This window comes from Nomascus leucogenys, chromosome 4 (genome assembly GCF_006542625.1).
Source record: "Nomascus leucogenys isolate Asia chromosome 4, Asia_NLE_v1, whole genome shotgun sequence".
Taxonomy (NCBI): Eukaryota; Metazoa; Chordata; class Mammalia; order Primates; family Hylobatidae; genus Nomascus; species Nomascus leucogenys.
In genome coordinates, this window is record NC_044384.1 from 99,160,954 (window position 1) to 99,177,745 (window position 16,792).

Genomic DNA, 16,792 nt, shown 5'->3' on the forward strand with positions numbered 1-16,792 from the left:
AGGAGATAGAGCAAGATGGCCGAATAGAAGCCTCCACGAATTGTCCTCCCCACAGGAACACCAAATTTAACAACTATCTACACACAAAGCACCTTCATAAGAACCAAAAATCAGGTAAACAATCACAGTACCTAGTTTTAACTTCATATCACTGAAAGAGGGTAGAAAACACAGTCTTGAATTGCTGGCACCACCCTTCTCCCATACCCCAGCATCAGCTGTGTGGCACAGAGAATCTTTGTGCTTGCAGGAGTTAGAGCACAGTGATTGCGGGATTTGCATTAGAACTCAGCCAATGCCCACAGAGGAAACATTCAGGCCAGCCCTCATCAGAAGGGAATTGTCCAGCCCAATGGACTGGACAATTGTCAGAACTTGAGTTCCAGCAAGCCTTGCCACTGTGTGCTAAAGGGTTCCGGGGTCCTAAATAAACTTGAAGGGAAGTGTAGGCCACAAGGACTACAACTATTAGGCAAGTCCTAGTGCTGTACTGGGCTCAGAGCCAGTGGACTTAGGGGGCACATGGCATGTGAGACACCAGCAGGGTAAGCAGGGGAGTACTTGCACCACCCCTCCCCAACCCTGGGCAGCTCTGAAAAAGACTTCTTCCTTCCACTTGAGGAGAGGAGAGGGAAGAGTAAAGAGGTCTTTGTCTGCAGCTTAGATACCAGCTCAGCCACAGTAGGATAAGGCACTGGGCAGAGTCCTGAGGCACCCATTCCAGGCCCTAGCTCCCATGCAGCATTTCTAGACATGCCCCTGAGCCAGAAGGGAATACACTGCCTTGAAGAGAGGGACCCAGTCTTGGTAGAATTCATCACCTGCTGACTAAAGAGCCCTTGGGCCCTGAATAATCAGCAACAGTAGCCAGGTAGTATGCCTGCAGGATACATTTCTTTTTTTTTTTTTTTTTTTTTTTTGAGACAGAGTCTCACTCTGTCACCAGGCTGGAGTGCAGTGGCACAATCTCGGCTCACTGCAACCTCTGCCTCCTGGGTTCAAGCGATTCTCCTGCCTCAGCCCCCCGAGTAGCTGGGACTACAGGCGCGCACCACCAAGCCCAGCTAATTTTTATATTTTTAGTAGAGACAGGGTTTCACCATGTTGGCCAGGATGGTCTCGATCTCTTGACCTCGTGACCCGCCTGCCTCGGCCTACCAAAGTGCTGGGATTACAGGCGTGAGCCACCATGCCCAGCCACAATCCTACAATTTATATGGAACCATAAAAGACTCAGAATAGCTAAAATTATTTTGAGCCAAAAGAAAACTGGAGGAATCACATTACCCGACTTCAATTTATATTATAGAGCTATATAGTATCTGAAACAGCATGGTGCTGGCATAAAAACAGACATATATACCAATGGAAAAGAGTAGAGAACCCAGAAACAAATCCATACATCTACAGTGAACTCATTTTTGACAACAGTGCCAAGAATATACATTGGGGAAAGGACAGTCTCTTCAATAAATGGTGCTGGGAAAACTGGATATCAGTATACAGAGTAATGAAATTAGCCACCTGTCTCTTGCCATGTACAAAAATCAAAATGGATTAAAGACTTAAATCTAATACCTGAAACTATGAAACTACTAGAATAAAACTGGACTAGGCAAAAATTTCTTAATTCCCCACAGGCACAGGCAACCAAAGCAAAAGTAGATAAATGGGATTACATCAAGTTAAAAAGGCTCTGCACAGCAAAGGAAACAAAGTGAGGGGACAACCCACAGAGTGGGAAAAAACTATCTGCAAACTAACCATCTCGCAGTGGATTAGTAACCAGAATGTATGAGGAACTCAACTCCTTAAGAGAAAATGTAATAATCCAATTAAAAAGTGGGCAAAAGACCTGAATATACATTTCCCAAAAGGAGACATACAAATGGCAAACAGGTATATGAAAAGGTGCTCAACATCACTGATCATCAGAAAAAACAATGAGATATCATATCACTCCAGTTAAAATGGCTTTTATCCAAAAGCCAGGGCCTGATACCAGTCCCCCAGAGTTGGGGCACACAGTCCAGGAGTCCTGAGCTGAGCCTGGGCCCCCTAAAATCCTCTAGAAACTAAGCCCATCAACTGAACCCATGTTACACCACAATCAAACACCCAAGGTCATCAAATAGGATAAAAGAATGAAAAAAAAAATAGCCAAAGGACAGCAACTTTAAAGATTGAAGGAACATTAGCCCACAAAGATGAGAAAGAACCAGCACAAGAACACTGACAACTCAAAAGCCAGAGTGCCTTCTTTCCTCCAACGTTGCAATTCAGGAAACTCAGAGAATCCCTACAAAATACTTCACAAGATCATCTCCAAGACACACAATCATCAGATTCTCCAAGGTCAAAATGAAAGAAAAAAATGACAGGTCACCTTCAAAGGAAAGCCCAGAAGACTAACTGTGGACCTGTCAGCACAAACCCTGCAAGCCAAGAAGAGATTGGGGGCCTGTATTCGACATTCTTAAGGAAAAGAAATTCCAACCAGTAATTTCTATCCGGCCAAACCAAGCTTCATAAGCAAAGGAGAAATAGAGTCCTTTTTCCTCAAGCAGATGCTGAGGGAATTTGTTACCACCAGACCTGCCTTACAGTAGCTCCTAAAAGAAGCACTAAATATGAAAAGGAAAGACTGTTACCAGACACTACAAAAACACACTGAAGTATATAGACCAATGACACTATAAAGCAACCACACAAACAAGATTGCTTCCAGCTAACAACACGATGACAAGATCAGATCCACACATATCAATACTGACTTTGAATGTAAATGGGCTAAATGCCCCAATTAAAAGAAACAACAGTGGCAAGCTGGATAAATAAGCAAGATCTAATGGGATGCTGTCTTCAAGAAACCCATCTCTCATCCCATGAGAACCATAATGACACCCATAAGCTCAAAATAAAGACATGGAAAAAAATCTACCAAGCAAACAGAAAACAGAAAAAAGCAAGGGTTGTAATCTCATTTCAGACAAAACAGACTTTAAACCAGCAAAGACCAAAAAAGACAAGGGCATTACATAATGGTAAAGGGTTCAATTCAACAAGAAGACTTATCCTAAATAATATATGCACACAATACAGGAGCACCCAGACTCATAAAGCAAGTTCTTAGAGACCTTCAGAGAGACTTACACTCCCACACAATAAAAGAAGAAAAAGGACTGGGTACAGTGGCTCATGCCTGTAATCCCGCCACTGTGAGAGGCCAAGGCAGGAGGATTGCTTGAGCCTAGGCCTTCAAGACCACCCTGGGTAACACAGCAGGACCTCACCTCATCTCTTAAAACTCCCACACAATACTGGGAGACTTTAACACCCAACTGACAGTATTAGACAGATCATCAGAGCAGAAAATTAACAATGATATTCCAGACCTGAACACAACACTGGGCCAAATGTACCTGATAGACATTTAGAGAACTCTCCACCCAAAGATCAACAGAATATGCATTCTTCTCATTACCACATGGCACATACCCTAATATCAACCACACAATTGGACATAAAATAATCCTCAGAAAATGCAAAAGAAGGAAAATTATACCAGCCACTCTCTTAGACCACAGCACAATAGAAATCAACACAAAATCACTCAGAACCATACAATTATATGGAAATTAACCAACCTACTCCTGGATGACTTTTGGGTAAATAATGAAATTAAGGTAGATACCAAGAAGTTCTTTGAAACAAACAAAAACAAAGACACAACATACCAGAATGTCTGGGACACAGCTAAGGCAGTGTTAAGAGGGAAATTTATCACACTAAACACCCACATCAAAAAGGTAGGTCAGTGGCCAGGCACGGTGGCGCATGCCTGTAATCCAAGCACTTTGGGAGACCAAGGAGAGTGGATTGCTTGAGGCTAGGAGTTTGAGACCACCCTAGCCAACATGGCAAAACCTCTTCTCTACTAAAAATGCAAAATTTAGCTGGGTATGGCAGTGTGTGCCTGTAGTCCCAGCTATTCGGAAGGCTGAGGCACAAGAATCACCTGAACCCAGGAGGTGGAGGTGGCAGTGAGCCGAGATTGTGCCACAGCACTGCAGCCTGGGTGACAGAGCAAGACTCTTGTTTAAAAAAAAAAAAAAAAAAAAAAAAGCTAGAAAGATCTCACATTAACAACCTAACTTTGTAGGAGAAAGAACTAGGAAAGCAAGAGCAAACCAATCCCAAAGCTAACAGAAAAAAAGAAATAATCAGAGCTAAAAACTGAAGGAGACTGAGACAGGAAAAACCATTCAAAAGATTAACAAATCTAGGAGTTGGTTTTTTGAAAAAGTTAGTAAGATGGACCGCTAGCTAGACTGATGAAGAAGAGAGAAAATCCAAGTAAACACGATTAGAAACAACAAAGCGGGTGTTGCCACTGACCCCTCAGAAATACAAATAACCAGCAGATACTACTATGAACACCTCTATGCACACAAACTAGAAAATCTAGAAGAAATGGATAAATTCCTGAACACATACACCCTCGCAAGACTGAAGCCAGGAGGAAATTGAATCCCTGAACAGACCAATAACAAGCTCTGAGATTGAGTTAGTAATATATAGCCTAGCAACCAAGAAAGGCCCAGGACCAGGTGAATTCACAGCCAAATTCTACCAGATGTACAAAGAAGAGCTGGTACCATTTCTACTGAAACTGTTGCAACCAACTGAGGAGGAGGGACTCCTCCTCAACTCATTCTTTGAGGCCAGCATCATCTTGATACCAAAACCTGGCAGAGACAACAGAAGAAACTTTAGGCCAATATCCTTGATGTTCATTAATGCAGAAATCCTTAAGAAAATAACTAGCAAACCAAATCCAGCAGTATATCGAATAGCTAATCCACCATGGTCAAGTAGGCTTTATTCCTGGGATGCAAGGTTGGTTCAGCATATGCAAATCAATAAATGTGATTCATCACATAAAAAAGAACTAAAGACAGCCGGGTGTGGTGACTCATGCCTGTAATCCCAGCACTTTGGTAGGCCGAGGTGGGTGGATCCCTGAGGTCAGGAGTTCGAGACGAGCCTAACCAACATGATGAAACCCTGTCTCTACAAAGAATACAAAAATTAGCCAGGTGTGGTGGCGCACATCTGTAGTCCTAGCTATTCGAGAGGCCGAGGCAGGAGAATCACTTGAACCCAGGAGGCAGACTGCAGTGAGCCAAGATCACACCACTGCACTCCAGCCTGGGCGACAGAGCGAGAGTCCGTCTCAAGTCTAAAACAAAAAAAAAACCTGGTGCGGTGGCTCACACCTGTAATCCCAGTACCTTGGGAGGCCAAGGCGGGTGGATCACGAGGTCAGGAGTTCAAGACCAGCTGGCCAAGATGGTGAAACCCCATCTCTACTAAAAATACAAAAATTAGCCGGGCATGGTGATGGGCACCTGTAATCCCAGCTACTCAGGAGGCTGAAGCAGGAGAATTGCTTGAACTTGGGAGGCGGGGGTTGCAGTGAGCCGAGATCATGCCATTCCAGCCTGGGAGACAAGAGCAAGACTCCGTCTCAAAAAAAAAAAAAAAAAAAAAAAGGCCGGGCGCGGTGGCTCACGCTTGTAATCCCAGCACTTTGGGAGGCCGAGGCGGGTGGATCACGAGGTCAGGAGATCGAGACCACGGTGAAACCCCGTCTCTACTAAAAATAAAAAAAATTAGCCGGGCATGGTGACGGGCGCCTGTAGTCCCAGCTACTCGGAGAGGCTGAGGCAGGAGAATGGCGGGAACCCGGGAGGTGGAGCTTGCAGTGAGCCGAGATTGCGCCACTGCACTCCAGCCTGGGTGACAGAGCAAGACTCCGTCTCAAAAAAAAAAAAAAAAAAAAAAAACTAAAGACAAAAACTACATTATTTCAAAAGGTTTTTGACATGTTAAAAACTCTAGATAAACTAGGTATTAAAGGAACATACCTCTAAATAATAAGAGCCATCTATTACAAAGCCACCCAACGTCATACTGAAATAACCAAAAGCTGGAAACATTCCCTTTGAAAACTGACACAAGACAAGAATGCTGTCTCCCACCACTCCTATTCAGCATAGTATTGGAAGTCCTGGCCAGGGCAATCAGGTAAGAGAGAAATAAAGGGCATTCAGATAGGAAGAGGGGAAGTCAAACTACGTCTCTTTGCAGATGACATAATTCTGTATCTAATAAACCCATAGTCTCAGCCCAAAAGCTCCTTCAGCTGATAAACTTCAGCAAAGTGTCAGGATACACAATCAATGTACAAAAATTACTATCGTTCTTATGCACCAATAGCAGCCAAGCCAAGAGCCAGATCAGGAACGCATTGTCATTTACAATTGCCACAAAAAGAATAAAATACCTAGAAATACAGCTAACCAGGGAGGTGAAAGATCCCTACCATGAGAATTACTCACTGCCCAAAGAAATCAGAGATGACAGAAGCCAATGGAAAAACATTCCATGCTCATGGATAGGAAGAATCAGTATTATTAAAATGGCCATACTGCCCAAAGCAATTTACAGATTCAATCCTAATCCTATCAAATTACCAATGACATTCTTCACAGAACTGGAAAAACTATTTTAAAATTTAGATAGCCAGGCATGGTGGCTCATGCTTGTAATCCCAGCACTTTAGGAGGCCAAGGCGGGCACATCACTTGAGGTCAGGAGTTCAAGACTGGGTGACAGAGTGAGACTCCATCTAAAAAAAGAAAAAGAAAAAAAAATTTAATGTTTCAGGCGCAATAAAATAAATAACATTTAAAATGCTTATTATTAGCTCTTACATTTATGGGAAATTAACCTAAGGAAGTAATCAAAGATTTGGGCAAAGCTTTATCCTCAATAAAAACCCTATGATATTTGCAAATGATAGCTTGTACTGGAACTTTTTTTTTTTTTTCTTTTGAGACGCAGTGTTGCTCTGTCACCCAGGCTGGAGTGCAGTGGCGTGATCTTGGCTCACTACAACATTCACCTCCTAGGTTTAAGCGATTCTTCTGTCTCAACCTCCCAAGTAGCTGGGACTACAGGCACCTGCCACCATGCCGGCTAATTTTTTAATATTTTTAGTAGAGATGGGGTTTCACCATGTTGGCCAGGCTGGCCTTGAACTCTTGACCTCAAGTGATCTGCCCGCCTCGGCCTCCCAAAGTGCTGGGATTACAGGCATGAGCTACTGCTACCGGCCTGTACTGGAACTAATAAGTTTTACTTAACAAAAATAAAAGTCGTCTGGGCGCAGTGGCTCACGCCTATAATCCCAGCATTTTGGGAGGCTGAGGCAGGTGGATCTGAGGTCGAGAGATGGAGACCAGCCTGACCAACATGGAGAAACCCTATCTCTACTAAAAATATAAAATTAGTCAGGCGTGGTGGCGCATGCCTGTAATCCCAGCTACTTGGGAGGCTGAGGCAGGAGAATTGCTTGAACCTGGGAGGCAGAGGTTGGCATGAGCTGAGATTGTGCCATTGCACTCCAGCCTGGGCAACAGCGAAACTCCGTCTCGAAAAAAATAAATAAATAAAAATAAAAGTCATTTTGAAAAGCATTTCCTCTCAGAGCTAGTGTTCATGATATATTAAATATATATACTATATATAGTTTATAGTATATTGTAGAACACATATTCTATATTTCTTCAATTCTAAGACACCATTAATTGTGTCATATTCGTGTAATAACTGTTAGTGAAATGAAACACATTGAGAAGCATTAAGGTGGAGATGAAGTATATCAGAGATTATCTTTAGAATTACTCGATTTGAAACAACATACGTACTTCTTTATGCCTTTCGATATTATCCAAAACGGCCATATGATCATATATTAGTAAGGTGATGTTTTTATTCTCTACATCCTTTGTATAGTTATATATTCATTTAAATTAATGATGGTTGTAATTCAAAAATACAGTTTTGAGTAGAGGCTATTAGGAATGTGAAGATCATACTATTGCTGATTCCTGCCTTCGCATGTTGCAAATGGAATTAAATTTATTAAATGTGTTATTAGTATGTGTTGTTTGAACCCTACATCTGACTTCAGCATCCCTTTGGTGAGTACCTTTTTCCTTTATTTATTTATTTTTTTACCTAAGAAGCTGAAAAGAGTGAAGATTCCTCTGGTACTGCAGGCCTCTCAGGCTTACATCGCACATACAGCCAGGACTGTAGCTTTAAAAACAGCATGTACCATGTTGGAGATTACGTCTATGTGGAACCTGCAGAGGCCAACCTACAACCACATATAGTCTGTATTGAAAGACTGTGGGAGGATTCAGCTGGTAAGTTTGTTTTAAATCAAAGGACAGTTTAGTGAGATATGACTGTTTGACTTCTCCTTGCTCCTCAGGGAAGAAAATTTTAACTCAGACATCTTAAGCCTTTCCATAATAATTGTTCAATATATCAATAAATGTAAATAAACACCCATCATATGAAAAACATAGGACCTATTGGGCAAGTGTCATAGTTGAGTCAAAAGAAATACAGCTTCTAGGTCGGGCGCCGTGGGTCATGCCTGTAATCCCAGCACTTTGGGAAGCCGAGGCGGGCAGATCACGAGGTCAGGAGATCGAGACCATCCTGGCTAACACAGTGAAACCCCGTCTCTACTAAAAAGATACAAAAAATGAGCCGAGCGTGGTGGCGGGCACCTGTAGTCCCAGCTACTCTGGAGGCTGAGGCAGGAGAATGGCGTGAACCCAGGGGGCAGAGCTTGCAAGGGAGCCGAGATCACGCCATTGCACTCCAGCCTGGGTGACAGAGTAAGACTCTTGTCTCAAAAAAAAAAAAAAAAAAAAAAACTTCTTAAAGTCTGGTTGAGATTCGTTCATTCAATTGATACTTATTAAAAACATACTTTGAGCCAAACTTTATGTAGAGTGACATAGATTCAGAAGAACAAAAAGCTGATATTTTCCCTCGTAAAACTACTCCAGTAAGGAAGATTATGATCAAAAAAGAAATTATTATAGAATGACATGCCTTGGCTTAGCATTTGTTTTCAAAAAGGCTTTCTAGAACAGTTGCCTTTAAATTGAGACATGGAGTATGCATAGAAGTTAATGAAGCCAGGCCGGGCGCGGTGGCTCACGCTTGTAATCCCAGCACTTTGGGAGGCCGAGGCGGGCGGATCCCGAGGTCAGGAGATCGAGACCACGGTGAAACCCCGGCTCTACTAAAAAAAATACAAAAAATTAGCCGGGCGTGGTGGCGGGCGCCTGTAGTCCCAGCTACTCGGAGAGGCTGAGGCAGGAGAATGGCGTGAACCCAGGAGGCGGAGCTTGCAGTGAGCCGAGATCGCACCACTGCACTCCAGCCTGGGTGACAGAGCGAGACTCCGTCTCAAAAAAAAAAAAAGAAGTTAATGAAGCCAAAAGTTGGTGGAAATGTGATCCAGGAAATCCAGTTCTTTGAGCTGCCTATCACATGAAATACTTTTGTATTCCTTCACCAGAGAGCTAAATATGTCCTTCAGTAGCATATCTATCCCCTTACTAAAGTGCACAACTCTAGGTATGTGCTAACCAGAGCAGAGTGGAGCAGGTCTCATCACCTGTCCTCCTCATTATGTATTTTATATGGCTTTTAATATGAAGAAGAGCCTGGGCAACATGGCAAGACCCCTTCTCTAGAAAAAATAAGAAAATTAGCAGGGTGTGGTTGCACTTGCTGTGGTCCCAGCAACTTGAGAGGCTGAGGCAGGAGGATCACTTGAGACCAAGAGGTTGAGGGTGGATATATATACATATATATACGTGTGTGTATATATATCTATATACGTATACATATATATACGTATATATGAGGGGGAAAAAGTAGCATGCATTTTTTAGGCCTCATTACACTTTATTATTTTAGAGTATTATTTCTCCTATGGATAATTATATTAAGAAACTGTAGCTGTAAAAATAAGCACAGTGCTAGGTTCAGATCATGGCAGAATGGATTGATGGTGTATTTCCTAATTTTGCAAAGAATGTGTGATTTCTGAGCTGGACACAGTGACTTATACTTGTAGTCCCAGCTACTCAGGAGGCTGAGGTTGGAGGACCACTTTGGCCCAGGAATTCAAGTCCAGCCTGGGCAAATATAGTGAGACCCAGACTCTTAAAAAAAAAAAGTGATTTCTGTTAACAATGATTCTCTTTCTCTTCCCCTTCCCCCACCCCCCATTTTTGAGGTGAAAAATGGTTGTATGGCTGTTGGTTTTACCGACCAAATGAAACATTCCACCTGGCTACACGAAAATTTCTAGAAAAAGAAGTTTTTAAGAGTGACTATTACAACAAAGTTCCAGTTAGTAAAATTCTAGGCAAGTGTGTGGTCATGTTTGTCAAGGTAAGAAACTCATTAAATCCCAAAGTATCACTTATTCCCTAGGAATAAAATTTTAAAACACAGAAAATAATCAATATTTACAAAATTAGGAACTCTGTTTTAAACTGTTTTTTAAGCCGTGTCTATATAGCTATATGTAAAGATTTGGGAAGAAATTAACCTGAACTTGGTTGTGAAAGACCACTTGCTGCTTAAACTGTTTGGCTATAATGCAGTTAGGTTAAGTTTTTAATATTGCCAGGCTAATTTTTTTTTTTTTTTTTTTTTTTTTTTTTTTTTTTTGAGACGGAGTCTCGCTCTGTCGCCCAGGCTGGAGTGCAGTGGCGCAATCTCGGCTCACTGCAAGCTCTGCCTCCTGGGTTCACGCCATTCTCCTGCCTCAGCCTCTCCGAGTAGCTGGGACTACAGGCGCCCGCCACCGCGCCCGGCTAATTTTTTTTTTTTTTGTATTTTTTAGTAGAGACGGGGTTTCACCGTGGTCTCGATCTCCTGACCTCGTGATCCGCCCGCCTCGGCCTCCCAAAGTGCTGGGATTACAAGCGTGAGCCACCGCGCCCGGCTGCCAGGCTAATTTTTAAGTATGATGTTTTTTGAAAGATAATCATTACAAATTTTCAGTTTGGTTTTTAGGTAATAATGTGTGCTTTTGTGTATCTGATACACACACACGAGCCCTCTTCAAAGCTTTAAGGAACATTATAGCTATATGAAATGTTCATATGTTTTCGAAGAGCAATTGTAAGCTAAATGGAATTATTTGTTTTTATAATTTAAAGGGTGTATGTATAATAAGTCCATTCTGTAGCCAAAGAAATACTTCTAAATCTCTGGTCGTTTATTATTTTTTGTTAACTGCCAGAAAGTCTAGTCAGTTCAGCTTTTGTTTGGTTGGTTGGTTATTTGCTTTTTTTTTTTTTTTTTTTTTTTTTAACTGGTTTTCAGAAAATTCACCTAACTAGTTTTATTCTTATGCCCTCCCCACCCCCCAGGAATACTTTAAGTTATGCCCAGAAAACTTCCGAGATGAGGATGTTTTTGTCTGTGAATCACGGTATTCTGCCAAAACCAAATCTTTTAAGAAAATTAAACTGTGGACGATGCCCATCAGCTCAGTTAGGTTTGTCCCTCGGGATGTGCCTCTGCCTGTGGTTCGCGTGGCCTCTGTATTTGCAAATGCAGATAAAGGTGATGATGAGAAGAATACAGACAACTCAGAGGACAGTCGAGCTGAAGACAATTTTAACTTGGAAAAGGTATGCAGATAATAGCCACACAGAAAAAAATTTTACATCTCAAAAAACCTATTCCAGAAAATAAGTGAATAAAGTATTCAAACTTAGAAAAAGAGCAAAAACACAAAACCTTAGCCAGACAGAAAGAAGGAAACTATAACAGAAAGAAATTTATACTTTCAAAACTGTACATTATAATTTAAAAGTAAATCAGGCCAGGCGCATTGGTTCACGCCTGTAATCCCAGGATTTTGGAAGGCCAAGGCAGGCAGATCACAAGGTCAGGAGTTCAAGACCAGCCTGACCAACATGGTGAAACCCCATCTCTACTAAAAATACAAAAATTAGCTGGGTGTGGTGGTACGTGCCTGTAATCCCAGCTACCCGGGAGGCTGAGGCAGGAGAATGGCGTGAACCCGGGAGGCGGAGGCTGCAGTGAGCCAAGACCATGCCACTCTACTCCAGCCTGGGCAACAGAGTGAGACTGTCTCAAAAAAAAAAAAAAAAAAATTTAAATCTGAGAGCTAATTATTTGACAAGTCCAATTAGATAAACTGCCAACTATATAATAATGGGAAAAGAAAGGGGTTAAACTTCGACACAAAATGTGGAAGAAGGCCGGGCACGGTGGCTCACACCTGTAATCCCAGCACTTTGGGAGGCCGAGGTGGGTGGATTACCTGAGGTCAGGAGTTCAAGACCAGCCTGGCCAACTTGGTGAAACCCTGTCTCTACTAAAAATACAAAAAATTAGCCAGGTGAGGTGGTGGGTGCCTGTAATCCCAACTACTTGGGAAGCTGAGGCAGGAGAATCGCTTGAACCCAGGAGGCGGAGGTTGCAGTGAGCCGAGATCACGCTATTGCAGTCCAGCCTGGGCAACAAGAGCAAAACTCTGTCTCAAAAAATAAATAAATAAATAAATGTGGAAGAAATGTAAAGACTGTATATTTCTGCTAATAAATTTGAAAACCTAAATAAAATGGCTAATTGTCTAGGATATTACAAATTACCAAAATGGAATCAAGAAGAGATATAATACAGAATGTACAACAACATGAGGAAATTTTTTAAAGTATCATAGAACTGACCCCAAAGAGTACTGAGGTCAGACAGTTCCATAGGTGACTTTTTCTTTAAGGGACCTGTGATTATTATACTGTTGAAGCTGTTTCAGAGCAGGGAGAACAAGAAATTTCCAGTTTGTTTTGCAAAGCCAGGATAATCTTGATTTCACGACCTGAAAAATAAAAACAAAAAACTGCAACTCAGTCTTATTCATGTATATTGACGCAAAAATTACTTGGGGGAAGAAAGTAAGTGAAATCAAATTACTTCTCTGAGAACAACATGACCAAGAAGTGAGAATTCATTCTAAGAAAGCAAGAATTGTTCAAAGTTAGGGAGATCTTTAAATTTCATTCATTATTCCATTAGATCAAAGGAAAAATTATTTGGTGGAGAACCCATCTTGATTTTTTTTAAGACTTTCAATAGGTATTTCTTCTAGTGTAATTTTTTTTTAATTCATATTTGTGTCTCAAGCCTAAAGCCTATAAAACAAATTTCTTTTTAAAGTTACACACTGGACAAAGGGGCTTACTGTTCTAGTGTTACTTAATATTTTTCTGAAATTAGCCAATGTAGTTAGATAAACAAAAGCAGTAAAAACATTGACAATAAAGAAGCAAGAGGACAGGCGTGTTGGCTCATACCTGTAATCCTAGAACTTTGGGAGGCCAAGGCAGGTATTGAGTCCAGGATTTTGAGACTACCCTGGGAATCATGGTGAAACCCCATCTCTACAAAAAGTACAAAAATTAGCCAGGCATGGTAGCACATGCCTGTAGACCCAACTACTTGGATAGCTGAGATGGGGGTATCCCATGAGCCCAGGAGGTAGAGGCTGCAGTAAATTGTGATTGCACCACTGCACTCCAGCCTGGTCAACAGAGCAAGACCATCTCAAAAAAGAAGGAAGAATACTTTTTTGCAGATAATTGGGGGAAATTAACTGAAAAGGTTTGGAAACAGAAAATTTAGCAAATTGAAATTTCAAAATCCATATGTAAATGAATAGTCTTCATATATAAACTAATAAGACTTTTGAAAGTAAAGTGAAAGTGTTGAATACACTTTAGCAACTGTTAGAAAAATCTTATGGAAGAAAATATCCATTTCACACTAACAACAAAATACTTTAAGAAATAACCTTAACAAGGAATATATAGAACCTCTAGGAAAAAAATTTACTGAAGGACATAAAAGACTTGCATAGATTGTTTTTGAAACTTGACAAAATTATTCTAGCATTCTTGTTAAGAATAAATATGTGACAGTCACCAGAAAAGAAGGGGGAAGAAAGGGTATGAAAGAGAGCTTTGCCCTTTGACAGTGAACTGAGGGATTTTTTTTTTAATTTAAAAATTAGAGCTTTGCCCTGCCAGATGTATTACATTTTATAAAACTACAGTTAAAAAACAAAATTAAAACCCAGTACAGTGTCACACGCCTGTAATCCCAGCATTTTGGGATGCCAAGACAAGTGGATCAGTTGAAGCCAGGAGTTCAGACGGCCCTGGGCAGCATAGCAAGACCTTGTCTCTACAGAAAATTTTTAGAATTTTATTTAATTTAGAAAACAGTCATTTATTTACCTATAATTTTTTTCAATAATAAACTTGGAATAGACGAGGATTTTCTGTTCATTATATAAAACCATTGATCATTTTATTGATTTATGGTTGAAAATACAAGGTTAATAAAACAGTCTAGGGACTACTGTTTCTAATACACAAAGAGCTCTTTAGGGTCTAGGGGGGAAAGTAGGAGTACAAAAATGAGCAGAGGCCCAAACAGATAATTTACAGAAAGAAGGCAGCAAAAAAACATGTATTAGTTAACCTAATAGTTTGTATAATACCTAACAGGACGGCTAGAGTTGAAAAGATTAATAATATGTGTAGCCTGGTACAGGATGAGACCACACACACTTTTCTCCTATTGGTGTCTTTTTTGTTTTTTAGATGGAGTCTCACTGTTGCCCAGGCTGAAGTGCGGTGGCGTGATCTCAGCTCACTGCAACCTCCGCCTCCTGGGTTCAAGTGATTCTGCTGCCTCACCCTCCTGAGTAGCTGGGATTGCAGGTGTGCACCACCACACCTAGCTAATTTTTGTATTTTTAGTAGAGACAGGGTTTCACCATGTTGGCCAGGCTGGTCACAAACTCCTGACCTCTGATAATCCGCCTGCCTCGGCCTCCCAAAGTGCTGGTATTACAGGTGTGAGCCACCGCCCCCACCCCTATTGGTGTCTTTTTTTTTTTTTTTGAGATGGAGTCTCGCTCTGTCCCCAAGGCTGGAGTGCAGTGGCGTGATCTCAGCTCACTGCAAGCTCCACCTCCCAGATTCACACCATTCTCCTGCCTCAGCCTCCTGAGTAGTTGGGACTACAGGTGCCCACCACCACGCCCGTCTAATTTTTTGTATTCTTAGTAGAGACGGCGTTTCATCATGTTAGCCAGGATGGTCTCAGTCTCCTGACCTCGTGATCCACCCGCCTTGGCCTCCCAAAGTGCTGGGATTACAGGCGTGAGCCACCGCACCCGGCCCAGTGTCTGACCCAGCAGTTTGATGGCAAAGATATATGCTCCAATGGTAGTACTCAAACAGGTGCTCCAAAAGATTCTCCGTAAGAGGCGACATCATGGGGCTGGGAAAGAATGTGATTTTTTATATTTTATCAGTATGGGAATGTGTTGGAGTCATAAAATAATTTCTTTTAAAAGAAGAATTATCCGGTTGGGCTCAGTGGCTCACACCTGTAATCTGAGCACTTTGGGAGGCTGAGGAGGTTGGCGTGGTGGCAGGTGCCTATAATCCCAGTTACTTGGGAGGCTGAGGCAGGAGAATCACTTGAACCCAGTAGGTGTAGGTTGCAGTGAGCTGAGATCATGCCACTGCATTCCAGCCTAGGCAACAGAGCGAGACTCCGTCTAAAAAAAAAAAAAAAAAAATTATCAATGGAAGTCAGCATGATAATTAACTTAGATTTCTTACCTGGTATTTAGAAGTCTCTAGCAACTCTCTGTATATGAGTTACTTGATCTTTTTGGTCTCATATCTTTATTTCAATATTACATGACCAAGACAGGTCATTCAGGAGCTTTTTTGCTTTTTTTTTTTGAAACAGAGTCTCGCTCTGTCACCCAGGCTGGAGTGCAGTGACGCAGTCTCAGCTCACTGCAGCCTCCACTTCCCAGGTTCAAGTGATTCTCCTCTCTTAGCCTCCCGAGTAGCTGGGACTACAGGCGCACACCACCATGCCCGGCTATTTTTGTATTTTTAGTAGAGACGGATTTCTACCATATTGGTCAAGCTGGTCTTGAACTCCTGACCTCAGGTGACCCACCCACCTCACCTTCCCAAAGTGCTGGGATTACAGGTGAGAGCCACCACTCCCAACCAGAACTTTTTTAAAGAATAACTTTAGGCCGTGCTCGGTGGCTCATGCCTGTAATCCCATCACTTTGGGAGACTGAGGTGGGCGGATCACAAGGTCAGGAGATCAAGACCATCCGGGCCAACATGGTGAAACCCTGTCTCTACTAAAAATACAAGAATTAGCCAGGCGTGGTGGTGCGTGCCTGTAATCTCAGCTTCTCAGGAGGCTGAGGCAAGAAAATCACTTGAACCCAGGAGGGGGAGGTTGCAGTGAGCCGGGATTGTGCCACTGCACTCCAGCCTGTCAACAGAGCGAGACTCTGTATCAAAAAAAAACAAGAAGAATTACTTTAGAATAGAACCCATTCCTTAAAGGAAAAGATATTATTAATCTCATGGGTTGTTTTATTCACAGCTTCCATTCTTTCAGATGTCCCTTGCCTGTCATGTATATGGAACCTCTCTGATTCTTTTTTTTTTTTTGAGACAGAGTCTGCCCAGGTTGGAGTATAGTGGCACAATCTCGGCTCACTGCAACCTCTGCCTCCTGAGTTCAAGCAATTCTTGTGTCTGTTTCCCAAGTTCCTGGGACTACAGGCATGCACCACCATGCCTGGCTAATTTTTGTATCTTTAATAGAGATGGGATTTCACCATGTTGGCCAGTCTGGTCTGGAACTCCTGGCCTCAAGTGATCCGCCTGCCTTGGCCTTCTAAAGTGCTAGGATTACAGGCGTAAGCCACCACTCCCGGCCTTCCCACATTCTTAATGATTTTCCAAGA

The 16,792-nt window shown here is 42.0% G+C and overlaps 1 protein-coding gene across 13 annotated transcripts in view; it reads left to right on the forward strand.

Annotated features, from left to right (window-relative positions):
* The window catches only part of PBRM1 (polybromo 1), a 141,106-nt gene that overhangs the window by 88,120 nt on the left and 36,194 nt on the right, over positions 1 to 16,792 (forward strand). For 10 of the 13 annotated variants that reach the window (XM_012496530.2, XM_030811634.1, XM_030811641.1 and 7 more), the window contains 3 exons: positions 8,094 to 8,279; positions 10,181 to 10,338; positions 11,328 to 11,591. In XM_012496530.2, the coding sequence (XP_012351984.1) occupies positions 8,094 to 8,279; positions 10,181 to 10,338; positions 11,328 to 11,591 (608 nt within the window). The remainder of the gene's footprint in view (positions 1 to 8,093; positions 8,280 to 10,180; positions 10,339 to 11,327; positions 11,592 to 16,792) is intronic. The other 3 variants (XM_030811643.1, XM_030811642.1, XM_030811636.1) reach the window with 2 other exon arrangements.